Consider the following 21,789-nt stretch of genomic DNA (forward strand, 5'->3'; position numbering starts at 1 on the left):
TGTGACGAGCTTCCCGCAAGTTTGCGACGAGCTTGCGGGAAGCTTGTTGCAACCTTGCCGCAAGCTTGCGACGAGCTTCCCGCAAGCTTGTTCAGTTTAAGCTAGTATTTGGAACCTTTTTACAACCTTGCCGCAAGCTTGTGACGAGCTTCCCGCAAGCTTGCGACGAGCTTGCGGGAAGCTTGTTGCAACCTTGCCGCAAGCTTGCGACGAGCTTCCCGCAAGCTTGTTCAGTTTAAGCTAGTATTTGGAACCTTTTTACAACCTTGCTGCAAGCTTGCTACGAGCTTCCCGCATGCTTGCGACGAGCTTCCTGCAAGTTTGCAACAAGCTTCCTGCAAGCTTGCGACGATCTACCTACAAGCTTGCATCAGTGGCAGCCATCTTGCATCTTGTATAATTCTTTAAAAAAAAAACAATGGTTTTAAAGTGAAAAACATGAACAGTTAAAACAAAAAAGTAGGTGCTACATGTTGTCAGATACTTAGGCTACAAAATTAGTTTACCTGTCTGATAGACATGTTCCATTTATGTGGGATAGTCTTGACTAAACTAATATGCTAAAAAGCTCCTGGTTCTATATTCTTCTTTTTCTTCTTGTTTTAGGTTATATTCCTCCACTATCTGGAGATCCACACTGGTGTAAAGTCATTTGTTTGTTTCTTCTTGTTTTCTTTTTTCTCCTGTTCCACCAAGCAGGATTCAACCAAACTTGGTCCAAATGATCCTCTTATAGACCTGACCAAGTGTTGTTATATTTCAGGCAATAAAAATTCCAAGATGGCCGCCCTGGCCTCTGAATAACTGAGACATTTTTAACTTTTACTCAAGTTCCACCATGCAAATTTAAACCATATGTATTCCTAATGATCCTCTCATGGCCCTGACTGAGTTTGTTATTTTTTGGGCAGATTTAAAATCAAGATATCTGCCCTGACCTCTGATTGACAGAGACATTTTTTTGCTTCTTTTCAAGGTCCACCAGGCAGGTTTGAATCAAACTTATAGTCCAAATGATTCTCTCATGACTTACTAAGTGTTGTTATTTTTGAGGCTGATTCAAAATCCAAGATGGACACCCTGGCCTCTGATTGGCTCAGACATTTTCAACATCTTCTCAAATTCCACCAGGCTAATTTCAACCAAACATGGCCCATGTCATCCTCTCATGGCCATGCATATGTTATTATTTTTGGGGCCAATTGAAAATCCAATTATTACAAGATGATTCTGTTTTAACCATATTGTATTATCATTCGTATGTATTAATATTAATTTTGTTTTAATTATTATTGTAAATACTATCTAAATCTGTAACATGTATGTTTGGTTGTTTAGCCACTGTTCCCACTGAATTTGATAAATCATATGAGAAGGTATGAATTAAAAAAAAAAAAACCATGAAAATGATTTGGACTTAGCTTTTTCTCCACAAGTGTAGACATGCTTTCACAGTTGAAGATATACATGCAGCAAGCTTACAAAAATGAAAACATGCTTGCAGGAAGCTTGCACAGTTGAAGATATGCATACAGCAAGTTTGCAAAATGAAAACATGCTTGCGGGAAGCTTGCACTGTTGAAGATATGCTTGCAGCAAGCTAGTAAAAATGAAAACATGCTTGCAGGAAGCTTGCACAGTTGAAGATATGCATGCAGCAAGCTTGCGCATGCTTTAACAAATGAAAACATGCATGCGGCAAGCTTGCAGAAGTACTGACTACCTTACGCGAGCTAAATGTTAGCTTGCAAATAGCTTGCATTGCTTGTACTAGCTTGTAACAACCTTGTACCTACCTTGCAACAACCTAGCCGCAAGCATGCATTTTTGTTTGGGAGTGGTGTGCATTTCTGATGCCACATGTAATATGCTTTTTTTCTAGTGGAGTTCTTATCATATGCCCATTAAAGTCTTTCAAAACACAGGGTCACTGCAATAAATGAGATTTAAAGTAATTATTTATTGGAAATGAGAGACTCTGACTATGCATGCACACACTACATATACAACTATGTATACACAACCAACCCATAATATGTATCTTCAAGAGTAGTATTTTTATTTATTATTTGTTTTAAATATGATACATTGCATTTGTATACAACTTTGCATAACACTGATAACAAAAATGGAAGTGCAATTTTCAGCAAAAATGACGGTTGCTATTAAAAACATTAATTAAATCTCTTAAATGATACGTGACCCCCCATTTTCTTGCAGGTAGATTAGATGTGAGGTGCCACACTTTCTATTGCTGTACTTACTGGGTGTGTTGAAACGCTGCTTATATCAGTTTTATTAGTAAACGTTAACATTATCGGCAATAGGAATTGATTTGGTCTATTAGAACCTGTAGTCACTATCTGATGAACTGATCGCTAGCACTTGCGAAGGAAAACGGCATAAAGCTTTTTAATGTTAATATTGTTTTATTATCATGTATGTACTTTGCATCGTGTTCTTGATTTAAAGTTTTAAGCAGATTTTTGTGTTTTGTGTTGTTTTTTTCCATGACAGGAGGGACATTGCATTGTTACTATTAGCCTCGATAATTAGAAACTAATGAGATATAGTTGAACGAGACTATGTTTTTTTAGTCGGCCTTTATTTTTACGTAGAATATATTTTCGCGAATTTTATTCACACGCGAAAAACGTGAAAATAAATTCCACGCGAAAATTAAGTATTATACAGTACATAATTGGTTAGAATTACATGAACGTAATGAGTATTTGAAATATAAGGACCAATCACCTACTGTCCTGTACACTTGGATAGACCCTGGAAATCACTAATTTCACCATTAAATAACTACTTAATACAATTTTTCTTCATGTACACATGAAAATAAATATCAACCCCAGCATATTTACATCAATTCCATAATCTAAACTAGAGAAACAATTACAGTTAACATTTTCCAAAACAACAAACTATGGATTTTTATAACTGATCATTGCATTGGTAGAGCTAAACCAATCAAATTTTTAAAATTATAATCGATCCTTTTTCCACCTATGAGCAGAAACTTTCATACAAATTATCGATTAAATTGACTAAATTGCAGAAACCCAGTTATTTTTTATAAACAAAATACCAATTATTACATGGAAATAATTTGCCAAAATAAAATAAAATTTGCCAGTATTTTTTTAAATTTGTAATTGGCAATTTTGGTGAGTGTCCTGTTCAGGATTGACCACAAATAATATACTTTTGTCAGTCACTTGGTTCCAACCAGTATGGGGTGTGGGGGGGGGGGGGGGGGGGGGGGGGGGGGGGGGGGAGAGGGACTATTCATTTTTAATAAGGACTGGTCATTTTTTTAGGCTACAGAATCTTTGTAAATGGTCTTAGGCATTACAGACTGTTAACACAGTGAGATTATCCAAAATTTAAAGATTTGAAATGTGCTGAGGTGCCATTGCTTAAATATTCTTGTATTTTATTTCCTCTTTCTCTATGCATAGCCAAATCAGTAAAAATACTGTAGTTCTTTTACAGACTACTTGCTTAAATATTTAGTTAATATAAACATTATGACCACTAAATTCACTGCTTTTTAATTATTTTGCATAAAACATACTTGTAACTGTTTAAATCTCAAATAATTTTTTTTTTTAATTTTGGAGCAAGCACTACCTGAATGGTCTAATTAATATTCCTATTACATTAAAGTACCTGTTGCCATGGTAGTGAGGTTGCCATGGTAATATTGTTTTTGTTTACACCATCAGTAGATTATCTTCCTGTCCTGGAGGCTGCTGAGAGCCTTCACATTGCAATGTAGAGAGAAACCTATGAAATACAGCTGATTACACGGCTGACCTTGGGACTGTTACTCATTAGGTCTCAAGCAGTCATTCTCTAATGATGCCAGAGAATCGGAAGACTTCTGCAGAATTAAATATCTCACCTACCACAAACCGACTTAGTGTCACTCAGTTGCACAAAGACATATGGAGGTTCATCGCAGTGAATATATAAAAGAACTTTAATTAATTTCATAGAAGAAATTTGTGATGTATAATTCATTATCAATCTAGTTACATGTATATCAGTGACAAAAAAGAAGGGTTTTTTAAATTAATTTTATAAAATAAAATTTGGTCATAAAATTCATGATCAAAGGGACAGTCCTGAGTGAGCAGCCATTTTACATGTTTTAGACTAACAAAGCCTTTTTGGTGACTACAATTATGTATTAAATATGTTATCTTGTCATGATCAGTCATTGACCATTTTATTTCCAGGGCTAGCTCTTACCTGAATCAGCAGACAATTTCATCAAATTATCCAATAAACTTCAAAAATTGCAGAAACCCAGATAGTTTGTAACACAATATCAATTATTTCATGACATTATTTTTCAAATTAAAATAAAATTTTCCTGACTTCATAATATATATTTTTCCAAATATATTAAAGTATTGGATGGTGAAATCAGGTTTGAGCTACTACAAACATTATGACGACAACAAACACCTTGTTTATACAGACTATGAACATACATCCCTATATATTTAACATGTAATTTTAATCATCAAAAAACATCTGTTAGTTGTAACTACAGCATGTTACAACTGAAACAAAATCAGGCCAGTCCCTTTAATCTATTTCTATCTAAAAACAAATAATATTAATTTAAAATACAATTAAACTATGTTTTTAAGATACTTCAAGGTGCCACTGTAAACCAGATCAAGTCCTTACATTTTTTAAGGACAGAGTTAATAAAAAAACACACACAAAAAAACCCAAACAATTTAACACTGAGCAAATGATAAAAACATTACATATCTCTCCCCTTTTATTTTTATTGAGGCTAGACAAAACCAAATTGGAAGCCCATTAAAATGATCTGATCAAAAGATTAATTCTTAAAATTTTAATAAATCCTGTCATTTCTGTTTAGTTCAAATGTCCTTATACTGTATCTTTCTTAATGCATTACAAAGGTTTATGTATCAATACACAGACCCGTAGCATGGTGGACATTATTGGGGGTACCCAACTGAGTTATTTGTGGGGTCCGTGGGCATGATTCAAAGGTTACTTGCCCGTTACTGTAACTTTCGCTGTTAATCTCGATCCGTTAGTCTTACTACAACTTTTACATTCAGGCGAGATGTAAAGGTTATCAAAAAGAAAAAAACCAGCCAAAATTACTGGGGGGGGGGGGGGGGGGGGGGGGGGGCTGTAGACAGATCCATTTCAATTGTAACAGAGAAATACACAACACAATTAAAAATTTATATGCAAACTTGTATAAACTCAAAATTCTATTTTTTGATTCACAGATAAAATCTTCTGAAATGTGAAGCTGAACATAGATTTTTTTATGTCTTGCAAATGGTGTCTCAACTGAGTTGAGTAAATGAATGGTCATAAGGGTAAAATTATTGTTTTGTTAAAAATTCTGAAGACCAGATATTTTCATAAGTATCTGTGGAGAGTTTTGACAGTAGATGTCATGACAACCATATGTGGTGAGTTACTTCTCATTCCAGCCAGTGCACCACAACTGGTATATCAAAGGCTGTGGTAAGTGCTATCCTGTCTGTGGGATGGTGCATATAAAAGATCCCTTGCTACTAATGGTTTCCTCTCTAAGACTATCAAAATTACCAAGTATTTGACATTCAATAGCTGATGATTAACAAATCAATGTGCTCTAGTGGTGTCATTAAACAAAACAAACTTTTTTAACCATGGTTCAGTGGATAAGCTGCTGGACAGTGAAGCTAATAACAGCGGTATAACTCCCGTTAAAGCTGGCTCACACTTTCAACCATTTAAAGTTCTCATCCATCAATTTGTTCAACCATGTTTTGTCTGTTTCCTCAAACTCAGCTTTTTGAGCTGATCACACCATCAATTTTCTCCTGTCTCTGCGTACTTCTCTGTGCCCACTTGCCATTAAATAAAGATGGTCTGATCAATGGCACTAACGACTGCTGACAGTAGGGGAGCAGAGCTTCTAGATTATGGTAGCCCCCCTCCCATGGCTAGTAATATTCAATGTTGGGCTAGTAAATAATTACTATTGCCATGCCCGACAGCTAGAGAAAAAAAAAGGGCAAATGTTAGTTAAGTTTATTTAGTAAAAATTAATATCCTGCCCAATGCCAACCCCCTAGTGTTAGTGTTTTTAAGCTCTGTCTCCCTCTTTAGGTGACATATCTGATTATTACTATTATTTAGTAAAATTGTATTAACTTAAAGTAAAGTAGGGCTAGTGAATTTTTAATCATGGCTAGTAAATTTTTAAAATCACTGATCCCATGGCTAGTGAATTTTATAAAAATTCTAGAAGCCCTGGGGGAGTATTATAAGATAGTAGATGATTACAAGTGTCTCTTAACAATGCCAGAAGTAACCACTAAACACTCAGACTATGTCACAATTAAAGTTGGTGTGTGGCACTGATAGTCACAAGAGACACCCCTCTCAAGAGTATTCCATAAAAAGTAAAATGGCAGATGGAGAGAAATTACATGTTTTTTGCCTTAGGATATCTTAGCCAAGTGGATTTAGTCATTATATATTAAAGTCCGAACCAAATTGTTAACAACCACAATAAATTACTCTCCTATCTTTAATTACTGTTACATTTCCCCCAAATTTTGTCGGCACATGCAGTTTTCTGTCTTCTGCCATTTTACTTTTTTATGCAATATTTTGCTTATCATATCGAAAACATATGACGCCAGGATACAATTCTGTATATTGTACCGTCATACAATTTCGATCGACGTATGTTTTTGATACTTTGTTTGTAACTACATTTATCGCGAGATGATGCGAGATATTACGTCACTATCAACCTGAACATAAATAACGAAGTGTCTGTCTTCTCTCAAGATTAAAAATGCTTCAAGTCAAACTGCCAACTTTATGTTTTAATTATAATACCATAAATAGTGTGCATGTTATCAGTTTTTCCTAATGCAATATTTTGGTACAAATCAAATGCCTCACATAGCGAAATTCAGGTATCGCAAATCCCTGCAACACTGACATCTGACCTGCCAAAGTTAGACGATATACCATGTGATCATTACACTAAATAATAAAATTTATAGAAGGCGGGTTGGGTTACCTTTTATGTCATTCACAGCAAAGTTCTTTTCGGTAATTTCTGGTGGGGGCATGTTTACATGTGCATTTGCATTTACTACCAATAAAGGTGGTTTGGTGGAATTATATATTTTTTTAATATATAGTTTTGTACCTCTGTCAGAGTACTTTTAAGGTGACAATCTGAATTTTGGTGCCATTGATACGTAGAACAAGAGGATTAGACATTAACCTGTGATGAAAACATAATGTAAATGTGTTTTCAGTGAACACTGTCTACTGATCTGAAAATTATTCAATATTTTTTTACAAGTTACAAACATTTGATGATTTTATTTTCAAAATAAGATTTTGATGTAAATTATTGCACAGAGTATAGACCCTATACTGCCATATAACATGGACAAAAATAGACAGCCAATAAAACTATTGAAAACATATGATGTTTGTAAAAATATAGCGGAAACACCAGTACTACTTAGCAGCTATTTCTGGGGGAGGACTACTTGGCGTTCATAGGAAATTATCAGTTTTTCACAATAAACTAATGTTACTTGAGAACAGTAAAGTATTATTGTATGTACGAAGTATTGTTTTTATTATATTTTAATTTTTTACTTATCATATCGAAAACATATGACACCAGGATACAACTGTGTCTGGTGTATCGGCGGGTCCAGTGATTCGGCGCACTTGGTATTTTGCTTATGTATGCTTAGGAAGTTGTCATGTTGTCAGTGTTTTAACGAATTAATTAAGTTCAATTCCATTTTCAGTGGTTAATCAAGTATCAACATATTTATTGTTAAGGGTGCAATTAAAAATTATTAGAATTATCAATAATTATATCATAATTTCAAATAGTCACATCGTTACAAATAATAATAATAATAATAATAACAATAACAACAACAATAATAATAATAAAAGCGAAATAAGATCTATGTGTGTGCACAATCTACCCGAGAAAAAAAATCCATGTAGGCATCTTAGCCATGCATGACAATGAACATGTATGATCTACAGTATGTGCCACTCAAGAAAACGATTCCGAAACTGATCACGAGATGGGTCATGTGTGATCATTAATTTTTATAGTAATATTTTTAACAAGACAAAACAAAAAAGTACTAAAATAATCCTGGGACAATAGTGTAGCGTTTGTGGGCTACAAAGTGAGGTTATGGGCAGTTTATAAATAGCGGGGTCACCGATCCACATCTACTGCGCCGAATGACCGGATATGCAAATTGTTTTGGATTCAAAGAGGTGTCTACATTTATGGACAGTTTTAAAATGTTTATTTACTACAGACATAAAATAATTTGTAGTGTATCTCAGATTATGCACTGCTTTATTGGTGAGAGACACATTTTATTAAGTATTTCACAGTGTTCACATAGAATATGGTCTTGCAATGCTTAGGTGATACACCAGACAGCATAGCCCGAGTACTCCCGACTGTAAGAAAGCTAGATGGACATTTGGACATAAATACGCTCTCATTACAGTCAGAGTCCAAGCTATGTTTATAGGATTGTTGTGGTATTAGAGTGGAAATCTTTGCCAACTTTTTGGTTGTCGGGAATTGCCAAAAAAATACATAGCTTGGTCTCTGACTGTAATGAGAACGTGTTTATGTCCAAATGTCCATCTAGATCTCTTACAGTCAGAGTACTCGGGCTACGGACAGCACTGTACATGTGACATCTATGTCATTTTACTTATTGTAATGTTTTTTCCATGATTTTTGTCTGTATAAAATGTGGGGGAAATCTATTGGTTATTAAAGGTTGAAGAGTAATTTATGGTAGTTGTTAACAATGTGGTTCCGACTTTAGATTAGCCGGCGATTTGTTTCCTGTTAGTGTCGGCTGCAGAATATTACACAACACATTGAACACACTGTCACTTACACAGGCTGACAGCCGCTTATTTACTCGTTTCCATGACAATGCCACCAGCGCTTTATCTTGGAAATATAAATATTGTAAACGTGAACGAAAAATAATCATTGTGCATGATATATAACCAAATAATGTGAAACTTACTTGTGCTTAGGTCTTAACTTGAACAACAAAAAATTCCATATCTTGAAAACATCATGCAAAAAACATTAGTCACGTGATTATTTTTAGAGTTATTTCCCTGGAATAACTATATATACAGTGCCGTGTATATAGTCACGACAACTACTGTCTGGCTATGTACACAGTCGCCGTGTGTGTATAACCAGACATAAGGGATATTTCATGTTTTTTTGTCAAATTATTTACATCTCATCGAGTGACGTTTGCAGTCATATCTCACAAGTCGCGCTTGCACGACGCGTGTGATATGATTGCAAACTTCACTCGGTGAGATATAAATCATATTTGACAAAAAACATGAAATTTTCTATTTATTATATAACTTTTGGCAATTTACCTTATTTTTAAAATGTCAGCAGCAAAATAGTTCCGGCTTTCTTACAGTGAAGATAACACTTTCTACAGTGACGATAACACATTTTAGAGTGAAATAGTGAAATTCTGGTCTGGTTTCCATAAAATCGGTAGCGGACACAGACCGTCGCAGACGTTGTGTTATTTGCACAGTTGAACAGGTTTCAACGTATCGATCTATGCCTGATCTGACGCAGACCGGCCGTAAGTATCTCAACAATTCTGACATATATCTATAGTCTATAAATTACTCGTTTACTTGGAAAAGATTATGAGGAAACATGTTTTAAAATTTGAAGAAACTACTTGGTGGTCACGAATTTCATTAAATCCCATAATCTAGTGCATTGTTGAGTCAGTCGCAGGACATTACATCACAATCTAATTAAAATTAGCTCAACTGGTTAATTAGGGTTACCTGTGGATCTAACAGCACCCCGTTGGAGCTCATGTTCAGTTGATCTTTCATTCGACCAATCAAAACCTTACTCAAAATCATGCCAGTGATTTGAAAATAATTTGAAAACATTCGGGATTATGCCGAGGGTATACGAAATGATGCGTGTGAATTAAGAAGTATGCTGGAAACTAATTTCAATATAACATTTTATATAAAATTCGTTTCAAGACAAAAAACAAACAAACAAAAAACCTGATGGTATAGCCATAAAATCCGTTTATACAAGTTTAGTACTGCACTTTTCCCGTTTTTTAATGTTAAAATAGACTAACAAGTTCGCCTATTGCATAAATATTCTCTCTCGGTCTTTTTAGAATTTGTATGCTCCCGAATAACGCTATACAAGGCGAAGTGTAATTGGTCGATATTTAAATTATTTATAGATGAAATGTCACTTGGACATGGGTGTCCACGCAATGCTGTTAGATATACCGGTAGACCAGTAGAGCGAATTTTAATCAGATTGATTACATCACTTACCAAAACAGTGAGCAAACAATGTGATAAATAGAGAATATTAGGCATAGGTCTAATAGAGAATATTCGGCCCAGGTCTAAAAATTAAAAAAATTAAATTAAAAGAAATTTCAAACGCCCTTTCACAACAAAAATGTAGTTATCTATCAGTAGAATATCACAAATGATAGGCTATAATAATTTGTCACGAATTTCTACGCGTTTATTTTTCTTTTTATTGCATAACGATTACTGTTAGGCCTAAATATCTGATAATGGTGCCATGAATAGCTGCGATATGGTATAGGATTATCTTTTTAAACTACGCAGCCTACCCCTATTTATTCGAGGTTCAGATACGTCCACCCTGGTGGAGATGTGCCGAGAAACCTTCACGCGGCGGATCTATGCGCTCCATAGACATACGCGATATGAAGCCTGTTTATTTATAATAATATACGTAATATATGCATTCAAGAGGTAAGCTAAGCGGTTTGGAAAGGGAAATAATGGGTACCTTTGAGCAAAAAAGTGAGTAATGGGCCTAATATCTTAAAATTTCCATTTTGTAATTGTATTAACCTTAGGCTACTTCCTGCCCTATTTGATGCACAGTAGGCCAATGTGAAAGAAAGAAAGAAAGAAATGTTTTATTTAACGACGCACTCAACACATTTTATTTACGGTTATATGGCGTCAGACATATGGTTACGGACCACACAGATTTTGAGAGGAAACCCGCTGTCGCCACTACATGGGCTACTCTTCTTTTATTTGCGCTTCCCACAAGCAGGATAGCACAAACCATGGCCTTTGTTGAACCAGTTATGGATCACTGGTCGGTGCAAGTGGTTTACACCTACCCATTGAGCCTTGCGAAGCACTCACTCAGGGTTTGGAGTCGGTATCTGGTTTAGTAATTCCATGCCTCGACTGGGATCTGAACCCAGTACCTACCAGCCTGTAGACCGATGGCCTACCACGACGCCACCGAGGCCGGTCTGATAGTGAAGTACCAAACTTTTCAAACCAGGAATTTTAGCGGGGGTGGGGAGTCTATAGTCCGTCCCATCAGTTTGGTTTGACATAAGAAGAAAAATAAAAGTGTTTTGGAAAAAGACCCCCCAAAAAAACAAAACAAAAAAAACAAAAAAAACTACTATTTTTGTCTGCAATTTACAAATCAATCGGCTCAGAAATAAATAACTTGTAGTAAATTTCATATGAAAAAAGGGGTTCCTGTGGGACGGACTATAGACTGTGTGGCGACCGAAGTTTATAGATGGCCGAGTCATACTCCCCCGAAAAATACACAGAGGAAAAAAAAAAGAGAAAATTTGTTTGAGCAGGGAGGGGTTTCTACCCCTGAAACCCTCCCCTGCACACGCGCCTGTGTAGGCCTACTGCCTGGGTGTGTTAATTGATCCGTTGCTGTTATATCAGAAAATGTTAACATTATTGTCAACAGAACCTTAAAACAAATCATTCCATTTCAAGTTATTTTCGTGCTTATATCCAATTAAGGTTCAAGCACGCAGTCCTGGGCACACAGCTATCCAGTTGTTAGTGGTTAGTGAAAGAGAAGATGGTGTAGTGATCTTACACCTAGCCATTGAGTCATTAAAACTCACTCTTGGTGGAAGCCGATACCGGGCTGCGAGCCCTATTCTATCAGCCTTATGTCCGATGGCTTAACCACACCACGACCGAGGCCGGTGGAAAGGGAAGCAACTCTATTGACAAAACAAGAATGGCAGGTTGGGCAAAGCGTCAAGTTTGCGGTGTCCTGCTAGATATAACTGGAGTTTTGTATGACAGCGGTCCAGAGGGAGGGACGGCAATCAGCGGGTCGGTGGAGGCGGTTAAAAGGTAAACACTGGCATAGCTGTCACTAACCACATATCATGTAAACTGTTAAAATAATATGCCGACAGAAAAGTTATGGCTCCATTGCTATTAGTATTGGCATTTCAAAAAAAAAGAAAAAGAAAGTTTGTATTGTTTAAAGATACCACTAGAGCACGTTGATTTATTAATCATCGGCTATTGGATGTCAAACTTTTGGTAATTTTGACATACTCTTAGATGGGAAACCCGCAACAATTTTCCATTAGTAGCAAGGGATCTTTTATATGCACCATCCCACAGACAGGATAGTACATACCACAGCCTTTGATATACCAGTCGTGGTGCACTGTCTGAAATGAGAAATAGCCCAATGTGTCCAGCGACAGGGATCGATCCCAGGCAAACAGGCACTTTACCACTGGGCTACGTCCCGCCCTCACCCCCATGTCAAAATGAGAGATAGACAGACAGAGATAGAGGGAAATATACAAAGGCAGGGAGGGAGGGAGAGAGAGAGAGGCAGGGAACGAGATAGAGAGACAGACGGAGGGAGGGAGAGAGGCAGGGAGGGAAGGAGAGACAGACAGACAGAGACAGAGGGAGATATACAAAGGCAGGGAGGGAGGGAGAGAGAGAGGCAGGGAGCGAGATAGAGAGACAGACGGAGGGAGGGAGAGAGAGAGGCAGGGAGGGAAGGAGAGACAGACAGACAGAGAGGGAGATATACAAAGGCAGGGAGGGAGGGAGAGAGAGAGAGGCAGGGAGCGAGATAGAGAGACAGACGGAGGGAGGGAGAGAGAGAGGCAGGGAGGGAAGGAGAGACAGACAGACAGAGACAGAGGGAGATATACAAAGGCAGGGAGGGAGGGAGAGAGAGAGGCAGGGAGCGAGATAGAGAGACAGACGGAGGGAGGGAGAGGCAGGGAGGGAAGGAGAGACAGACAGACAGAGAGAGATATACAAAGGGAGGGAGGGAGAGAGAGAGGCAGGGAGCGAGATAGAGAGACAGACGGAGCGAGGGAGAGAGAGAGGCAGGGAGGGAAGGAGAGAGAGACAGACAGAGACAGAGGGAGATATACAAAGGCAGGGAGAGAGAGAGAGGCAGGGAGGGAAGGAGAGACAGACAGACAGAGACAGAGGGAGATATACAAAGGCAGGGAGGGAGGGAGAGAGAGAGAGGCAGGGAGGGAAGGAGAGACAGACAGACAGAGACAGAGGGAGATATACAAAGGCAGGGAGGGAGGGAGAGAGAGAGAGGCAGGGAGCGAGATAGAGAGACAGACGGAGGGAGGGAGAGAGAGAGGCAGGGAGGGAAGGAGAGAGAGACAGACAGAGGGAGGGAGAGAGGGAGGGGAAGAGAGAGAGAGGCAGGGAGGGAGAAAGAGACAAAGGTAGGGTGAGAGAGGCAGGGAGGGAGGGACAGCGAGAGGAGAGAAAGTGAGTGAGTGAGTCTGGAAAATAACGAGATCATTTAATAATGTATATGCACTTTACTTCAAACAAGACAGAACATGATCTTTGATTTACCAGTTTTTTAGCACTGGTTATATTTCAGGCAGGAAAAATTAATTAAAGCTTTTGTGTCTAAAATACTGGTACATTAATGTTGCAGTAGTAATATTTTCAAATATTTATATTTTATTCAGACTAAAGGCAAGTAGTCTTCCAGTGCGGTTCTGTACAAACGAAACACAGTGTACAAAGAGGATGCTGGTTGACAAGCTACAGCATCTCGGCTTCACCATGTCCGAGAACGAAGTCTTCCCACCCGCACCGGCCATGTGTCACATCCTTAAACAGAGAAACCTCAGACCTCACCTGTTGGTGCATCCAGGTAAACTCTCTTTGATCAAGGTCAACTATCCTTGATCAATTTAAATTTTCCTTGATTTAAGTAAACATTGCTTGATCTAGGTCAATATTCCTTGATCCAGGTAAACATTGTTGTGCCGATAAGCTTGTAGCTTAAAGCAATAAACGAATTGAATATCTGATCTAGGTAAAATCCCTTTATCTTGAAGTGAAGAAACTAATTCAGCCAAGAACATAATGGATGTAGAGAAATGAATATACTAAGTAGGAATCTGTATGTTTTGACCAGTAGGCTAATACCACATTGTTTTAAGAGGACTGCATCTGTAACAATATGACATATGTAACTTAAAAAGAGATTGTCATTTTGGGGACGTTCAACAATTTCTTATCACAAAATGTGGTATTTTTTAATACCCATCTTCCTCTATGTAACATTTTGTAAAGCAACGACCACTCCCCCCTCATGTATCATTTGTCAGTACCCCACTACTATCCCAGTCGTTTGACCAATATTATTGGATTTGCAGTTTATATTTATTAGTAATGTGAGGTTATCCGTGAAATCAGCTCAGTTTTGGTTATAGAAGAAAAACTGAAAACCGTAACCGTGAAGATAGAAAAAAAACATACTTTAATTTGTCAAAATTTTCCATTTTTAGTCCAGCTAGTCTGAAATGGGGAAAACAAAATTCCTAGTCGAGTTGATAACAAAATCCACTTCTGGCACTAACCTGCCGAACGACTCATATTTTTGTGTTTTGTGATGTTGATCTGTGAATTCGGTACACGTTTCAAATGTTGTGCAGTGTTGTTTGCAATGCAAACTTGTCACCATTTTAACATGGCAAAAATGGTTAGTTTGGAAAACCCTTTTTGTGAACATAATGTCTGTTTTACCTTACTGCATCAATGTGATGTGTTCTTATGCTCATATGTCTTCTGTAAAAGTCGTCCATGTTTATTATTTGATTGAACCCTTGAATTGTATGCGTACTTCGGCCAAGGTGTTTCCAGTGGGGTTTTCATTCTTGGCTATTTCCGAGACAAAAAAAATCAATTCACTGTTAACACTTCGATCGGAATTTTTTTTCTTTGTATCAGAATGAGAAGGAAGGAAGGAAATGTTTTATTTAATGATGCACTGCACACATTTTATTTACGGCTATATGACATCAGGCATATGGTTAAGGACCACACAGATATATATAGAGAGAAAACCCTTATATAGAGAGAAAACCTGCTTTCACCTATTTATGGGCTACTATTTTCGATCAGCAGCAAGGGATCTTTTATATGCACCATCCCACAGACAGGATAATACATACCACGGGCTTTGTTAACCAGTTGTGGTACACTGGCTGGAATCAAGATGAGAATTAAGATAAATTGTTTGTTAAAGTTAATTCAGGTTACAAACAAACACAATTACTATGATGTCGCCCATTCTTATTGTATTGTGTGACATTACCCGAGGACTTCTGATATTGACCCATTTGATTTCAGCCATTTGATTCATACTCACACTTCGGCCAAGGTATTATGAGGGAGTTCCTTTTGAACTACTTTTTGGGTGCTATTTTCCCTGGTTTTTTGTTTTAGTTGCAAAATAAAACCATGCTGACAAATAATTTATTTTATATATGGAAAAAAAAAATTCACAAAATTTGAGGAAAAAAAATCTAGAGCTAGTGATAATTCTGTAGGCTAATGTATTTTTATATGTACTAACCAAGCTGTTTAGTATTTTTAATAAGAGCCACAAGCCTGAAACATGATTGTTCTACAAACTGTTATTTTTGAGCTTTGCAAAGTTTTCTTATTGTCAAATCAAATTTCATATAAATGTCAATAAAAACTCTACTCTTTTGTCAAAACTGAAACCAGAAACCGAAACTGAAACCAAATTTCATAACTGCACATCACTAGTATTTATGTTCATTTGTTTTGGTAATAAATACTAAATAGCAACAAAATAGCAACAACTAGCTGCAGTTTATTTCATAAATAAAGACGAGATAATTGTTTTAAAAATGTTACGTAGCCATTGACAAACTCTCCTCTCCTTCTCCCGTAACATTTTGAAATGTATCCCATGATACTCCTCTCTCCTAGTTGTTGACCAGCCTCTTTGTTATTCAAACTCATGACTGATTCTCTGTAAATATGTTTTCAGATGCATTACCAGATTTCAGTGCCTGCGACAGGAGCAATCCAAACTGTGTTGTCATTGGTGATGCTGCTGATGAGTTTTCGTACAAAAATGTCAACGATGTGTTTAGGTTGCTGGTATCTCTGGACAAACCTGTTCTCTTCTCTCTAGGAAAAGGGTAAAGCAGTGTGCAATATACAAGAATGTCACCCTTCTAGATAACTATCATGGCCCATAGGAATGATATCAGGAGTGCGGGGGTAGGCATAATTTCTAATGGTGGAGGGGGGTACAAGCCAGATTTTTGTCTTTATATAGTAGGACAAAAAAGTAAGTTTTTATCTTTAAGTGTGGTGGGGGCACTGCCCCCCCCCCCCCCCCCCCCCCCCCCCCAAATCAACTGATTTCAGACATCCCCCACTGATCTGTATGAGCCGTAACACACAAACACAACATGCACGCTCGCACAGACATACACACACACATGTACACACCCCCACCCACACACACCCACACAACATGCACACTCACACACACACCTACTGAGTAAACAGTGTGCTGAGGTTATCTTTACAATACATTCCTTACCTCTTTTTGTCACATGAGTATTTTTGTGTCGTTTTTCTTCAGGAAATACTACAAGGAAAACAATAAGCTGTGCCTGGACGTGGGACCCTACATGAAAGCATTAGAGGTAATAACTCTCTCTCTCATTCACTGGCATACGTGGTGCAGTAAGTACACTGTCAGATTTAAGGCTGGCAGGCGCCGAGTTCATGTTCCAGTACCGGCTTTAAGCCAGAGTGAATACATAAATCAGTGGGGAGGTGTACATTTGCACAACCACAAGACAAATGTTTCTGTCAGTAACAAAGGATCGGGACGTGGCTCAATGGTAATGTAGTCACCTGAAGTGCGATTGATCCCCATCCGTGAACTGTTTGGTGGCAGTGTGTATCCTTTCTCATTATCTCGGTGGTCATTAACCATGTCTGATTTCATATAACTAATTATAATGTGTCGATACCTCATTAAATAAATTAAAAAATTCTTTCTGTTACTAACAGTGAACCTCAAATCCATATCATGGAGGAAAAACCCCCGACTCAAGCGTTTTGCACTAATTATGTTATATAAAAACAAAACCAGGTGAAAAATATCTTTTGTTTCATACAGAATGTGTTTCTATTTGCTTTGATAGGTATGACTGTTTTGATCTTTTAACAAACATTTGTTTACTGGTGTTTTGTAACCATGGTAACCTTATTTGTTGATATTTCAGTATGCCTGTGACCTCGAGGCTGAAGTTGTTGGGAAACCGTCTGCCGCTTTCTTTGAAGCTGCCGTACAGGACATGGGCGTAGAACCCGGTCAGGTAATATTGGCTGCTCTTTTTTGTAAAATACAATGGTGGGATCAGATTTTTGTTAAAAGTTACAGTTTGTTTTGATTAACGACACCACTAGAACACATTGATTTATTTATCATCGGCTATTGGAAGTCAAACATTTGGTAATTCTTATGTAGAGAGGAAACACGCCACATTTTTCCAATTAGTATCAAGGAATCATTTATATGCACCATCCCACAGACAGGAGAGAGCATATCACTGCCTTTTGTCTACCAGACGTGGGGCACTGGCTGCAACGTAGCCCAGTGGGCTCACTGACAGGGACCCATTCTAGAGGGACCTCACATAAGGCAAACTCTTTACCACTGGTCTGCATCCCACTCCCAGCTTTTCGTGTGCACAAGTTGGAGATTTTATTAATTTCATTGTCAAAAATAAGCTATTCAGGTTTTAAAAAAAGATAGACTAGAAAGATTTGTTTACATCTTAAGGAGGTGTGCTTTTTTTTTTGAGTGGTGGGGGGTAAATAGTTTTGTATTATGCAGCCACCATAAAATAAAATTAAATAATTTACTTAAACCCCTAGAATATATTTTATCTGATACCAATAATGAAAAAAAGACAAAAGAAGGAAACAACACCCCCTTCCCCCCAAAAAACAAAACAAACAAAAACAAAAACAAAAATTTACATAATGAATTAAGACATTCATTTTTTAAATGTAGTCATTTCTGGAACAGTCTTAGTTGACAAGCTGATTACTGATTTTGTGTTGTCAGGTTGTCATGGTTGGTGACGATGTTGTCAATGATGTTGGTGGAGCGCAGGCATGTGGGATCCGAGGTGTGTTAGTGAGAACAGGCAAATACAGGTTTGTCACTTCCATCACTTGGTATAGAATAGGCAGACACAGGTTTGTCAATTCCATCACTTGGTATAGAACAGACAAATACAGGTTTGTCACTTCCATCACTTGGTATAGAATAGGCAAATACAGGCTTGTCACTTCCATCACTTGGTATAGAACAGGCAAATACAGGCTTGTCACTTCCATTACTTGGTATAGAACAGGCAAATACAGGTTTGTCACTTCCATCACTTGGTATAGAACAGGCAAATACAGGTTTGTCACTTCCATCACTTGGTATAGAACAGGCAAATACAGGCTAGTCACTTCCATCACTTGGTATAGAACAGGCAAATACAGGCTTGTCACTTCCATCACTTGGTATAGAACAGGCAAATACAGGCTAGTCACTTCCATCACTTGGTATAGAACAGGCAAATACAGGTTTGTCACTTCCATCACTTGGTATAGAACAGGCAAATACAGGCTAGTCACTTCCATCACTTGGTATAGAACAGGCAAATACAGGCTTGTCACTTCCATCACTTGGTATAGAACAGGCAAATACCGGTTTGTCACTTCCATCACTTGGTATAGAACAGGCAAATACCGGCTTGTCACTTTCTCTATGTGTTTTGGGGTTAAGGTACTTAGTTGACCTTGTATTGCTACATAACAATGGAATGAAGTCGGCATAAGGTCCGATAACTCCAAACATTGTGTGGTTAACCTGAATTAATGTTTTTTCACATTTGTTATCAAGTGACTAGGACATAGTTATAATTTGAGGTTGAAAAAAGAACACTATTGTGCCATGGTTATCACTAGTTGTCTCAGTTAATTGAATCAGTTTTTATTATGTCATATTCATTCATTCATTAATTCCCCGACGCCATATAACCGTAAATAAATGTGTTGAGTGCGTCGTTAAATAAACCATTTCCTTTCCTTTCCTTTCATTCATTCATTCATTATTTTTCGCTGTAGGCCTCAAGATGAGAAGCACCCAACGGTAAACCCGGATGGAATAGTTGACGACCTTGCTCAAGCTATAGACAGTTTACTCGAAGGTCGATGAAACACATTAGATTCGTTTGGATTCTGGATCATATACCGTGAAACCTCTGAAAACTCGAATTCACTCATAATTGGACACATTTCGTGATCCATTTTTGAATATCAATACAGAACAGAGCCTTTCTAAACCGGACACTCCTTATAACTTGGTGTCTGGTTTAGAGGGGTTTCACTGTACCACTAGGTTCCATTAACAGGGACGTGAGAGGGGCTGGAACAAAAATGATTACTGTGGCCGGGGTCCAGGGGCTGCTGTACGGCCCCATAAGGAAAATTGTTATTTGCAACATATGGAACTGCCAAAAATTGCATTCAATGCTAACAGATCTAAACTGGTTATGACTTGTAATATAAGGCACACATCATAAACTTGAAAACATGAAAACATGCAAATGAACCATGTGTGGTCAACAGTATTGAACATAATGTTTTTGGTTTTTAGACGAAATGGAAAAGCGCATTTCCGCGTAGCTCTCACATCCCTGCATTAAGTAATTTGTTGTATGGAGTACTATAACCAGCAGGATGCCCTTTCCAATTGTGTAGTTCGTGTATTACAGAACACATCCCTGCATTAAGTAATTTGTTGTATGGAGTACTATAACCAGCAGGATGCCCTTTCCAATTGTGTAGTTCGTGTATTACAGAACACATCCCTGCATTAAGTAATTTGTTGTATGGAGTACTATAACCAGCAGGATGCCCTTTCCAATTGTGTAGTTCGTGTATTACAGAACACATCCCTGCATTAAGTAATTTGTTGTATGGAGTACTATAACCAGCAGGATGCCCTTTCCAATTGTGTAGTTCGTGTATTACAGAACACATCCCTGCATTAAGTAATTTGTTGTATGGAGTACTATAACCAGCAGGATGCCCTTTCCAATTGTGTAGTTCGTGTATTACAGAACACATCCCTGCATTAAGTAATTTGTTGTATGGAGTACTATAACCAGCAGGATGCCCTTTCCAATTGTGTAGTTCGTGTATTACAGAACACATCCCTGCATTAAGTAATTTGTTGTATGGAGTACTATAACCAGCAGGATGCCCTTTCCAATTGTGTAGTTCGTGTATTACAGAACACATACCATGCATTATGTTGGTCAGGCGGGATGAGTGAGCAACTTGGCACCGACACCCCTACTTTTGACAATGAAATGGACTAACAATATTGTACCTGTTGTGTTGCTAATACACATGTATTCCAGTAAGCAGGTCAATTCTCTCCTCTTATTTGATATTTAATACAACAATATCACCTCACCATATTATAACATTTTATCCAGCAATCACTGTATGCATGGGCAAGATATGACTAGATAAATCTCTATATTTTCGGTCACTAACCAAAAATATAGGCCATGTGACATAAGCCCAACTCGACTCGAGTATTTCAGAGTAGATTTTCAATACACATACTTGTTAAATTATTTGTTGAAGTGCAGTAAATAAAAATAACTTTTAGTTTTGCGATAACAATACGAAACTTGTATATTTATTTATGAATTAGTTTAGAAACGCTTTTTTATTGCGACAGAATGTAGCTAGCTTCTGACAAATAATGACGTTGTGCATCTTGTATGACGTCATACGGCAAAAGCCTTGCTAGGTTGACAATACTCTATTTGCATACATAAAACACGAATAAATAATGATTTTCCGAATATTCCTGTAGGATTGCAGGATAAAAGAAATATCTGGTGACGGTCTTAAGATACCGGCTTTATTCTGCTCAGGTCGAATGGCGAATTCAGCTCGGCAGTGTCGCTACATTTGCCATTTTAACCTTCACAGGATAAAGCTGATATCTTAAGACAGTAACCAGTTAGTCCCTATATAAACCAATGCAAAATATAACCAGTTTTAATAAAATATTTTCCCATATTGTTTGTTGCACCAATGCATATGATTTTTATTTCCTTGGTTATTAGTGCCTGCTGGTGTAATAATTACATGTATTGTAATCGGGATGAAATGTGTATTTTGAAATGTGAAAATATATAAATATGTGTAAAACATAAAAATGTGTGCAATAAATCATTTGTCATGGATTTTTCTATCTCCACTAAAAACACCAATTGGAATACAAGCCATTCTGAGGGGCAGGATGTACATGTAGCTTGGTGGGAGATCGCGCGCCTCGTGTGATGGCTCGCTCTCTGGAGTATGGACTATAATCCTTCCCCCATCCCAACCAGTGCCTCACAACAAAGAATGGGGTACATTGTATACATCAGGGGTGAGAATTGGTGAACTGTA

The 21,789-nt window shown here is 37.6% G+C and overlaps 2 protein-coding genes across 2 annotated transcripts in view; one reads left to right on the top strand and one right to left on the bottom strand.

Annotated features, from left to right (window-relative positions):
- The window catches only part of LOC121382890, a 110,605-nt gene extending 101,405 nt beyond the window's left edge, over nt 1–9,200 (bottom strand). The window contains exon 1 of the mRNA XM_041512570.1: nt 9,132–9,200. The gene's annotated coding sequence lies outside the window, so the exon portion shown is untranslated. The remainder of the gene's footprint in view (nt 1–9,131) is intronic.
- A 2,870-nt stretch (nt 9,201–12,070) lies between these two features.
- On the top strand, nt 12,071–21,579 carry LOC121382672 (phospholysine phosphohistidine inorganic pyrophosphate phosphatase-like). Its single transcript, XM_041512205.1, has 7 exons — nt 12,071–12,309; nt 13,935–14,122; nt 16,277–16,430; nt 16,883–16,946; nt 17,535–17,627; nt 18,383–18,474; nt 19,438–21,579. Exons 1-7 carry the CDS (start codon nt 12,191–12,193, stop codon nt 19,526–19,528), a joined length of 801 nt encoding a protein of 266 aa, XP_041368139.1. The 5' UTR covers nt 12,071–12,190; the 3' UTR covers nt 19,529–21,579.
- The last annotated feature ends 210 nt before the right edge of the window (nt 21,580–21,789 follow it).

Source organism: Gigantopelta aegis, chromosome 10 (assembly GCF_016097555.1).
Source record: "Gigantopelta aegis isolate Gae_Host chromosome 10, Gae_host_genome, whole genome shotgun sequence".
Classification (NCBI taxonomy): Eukaryota; Metazoa; Mollusca; class Gastropoda; order Neomphalida; family Peltospiridae; genus Gigantopelta; species Gigantopelta aegis.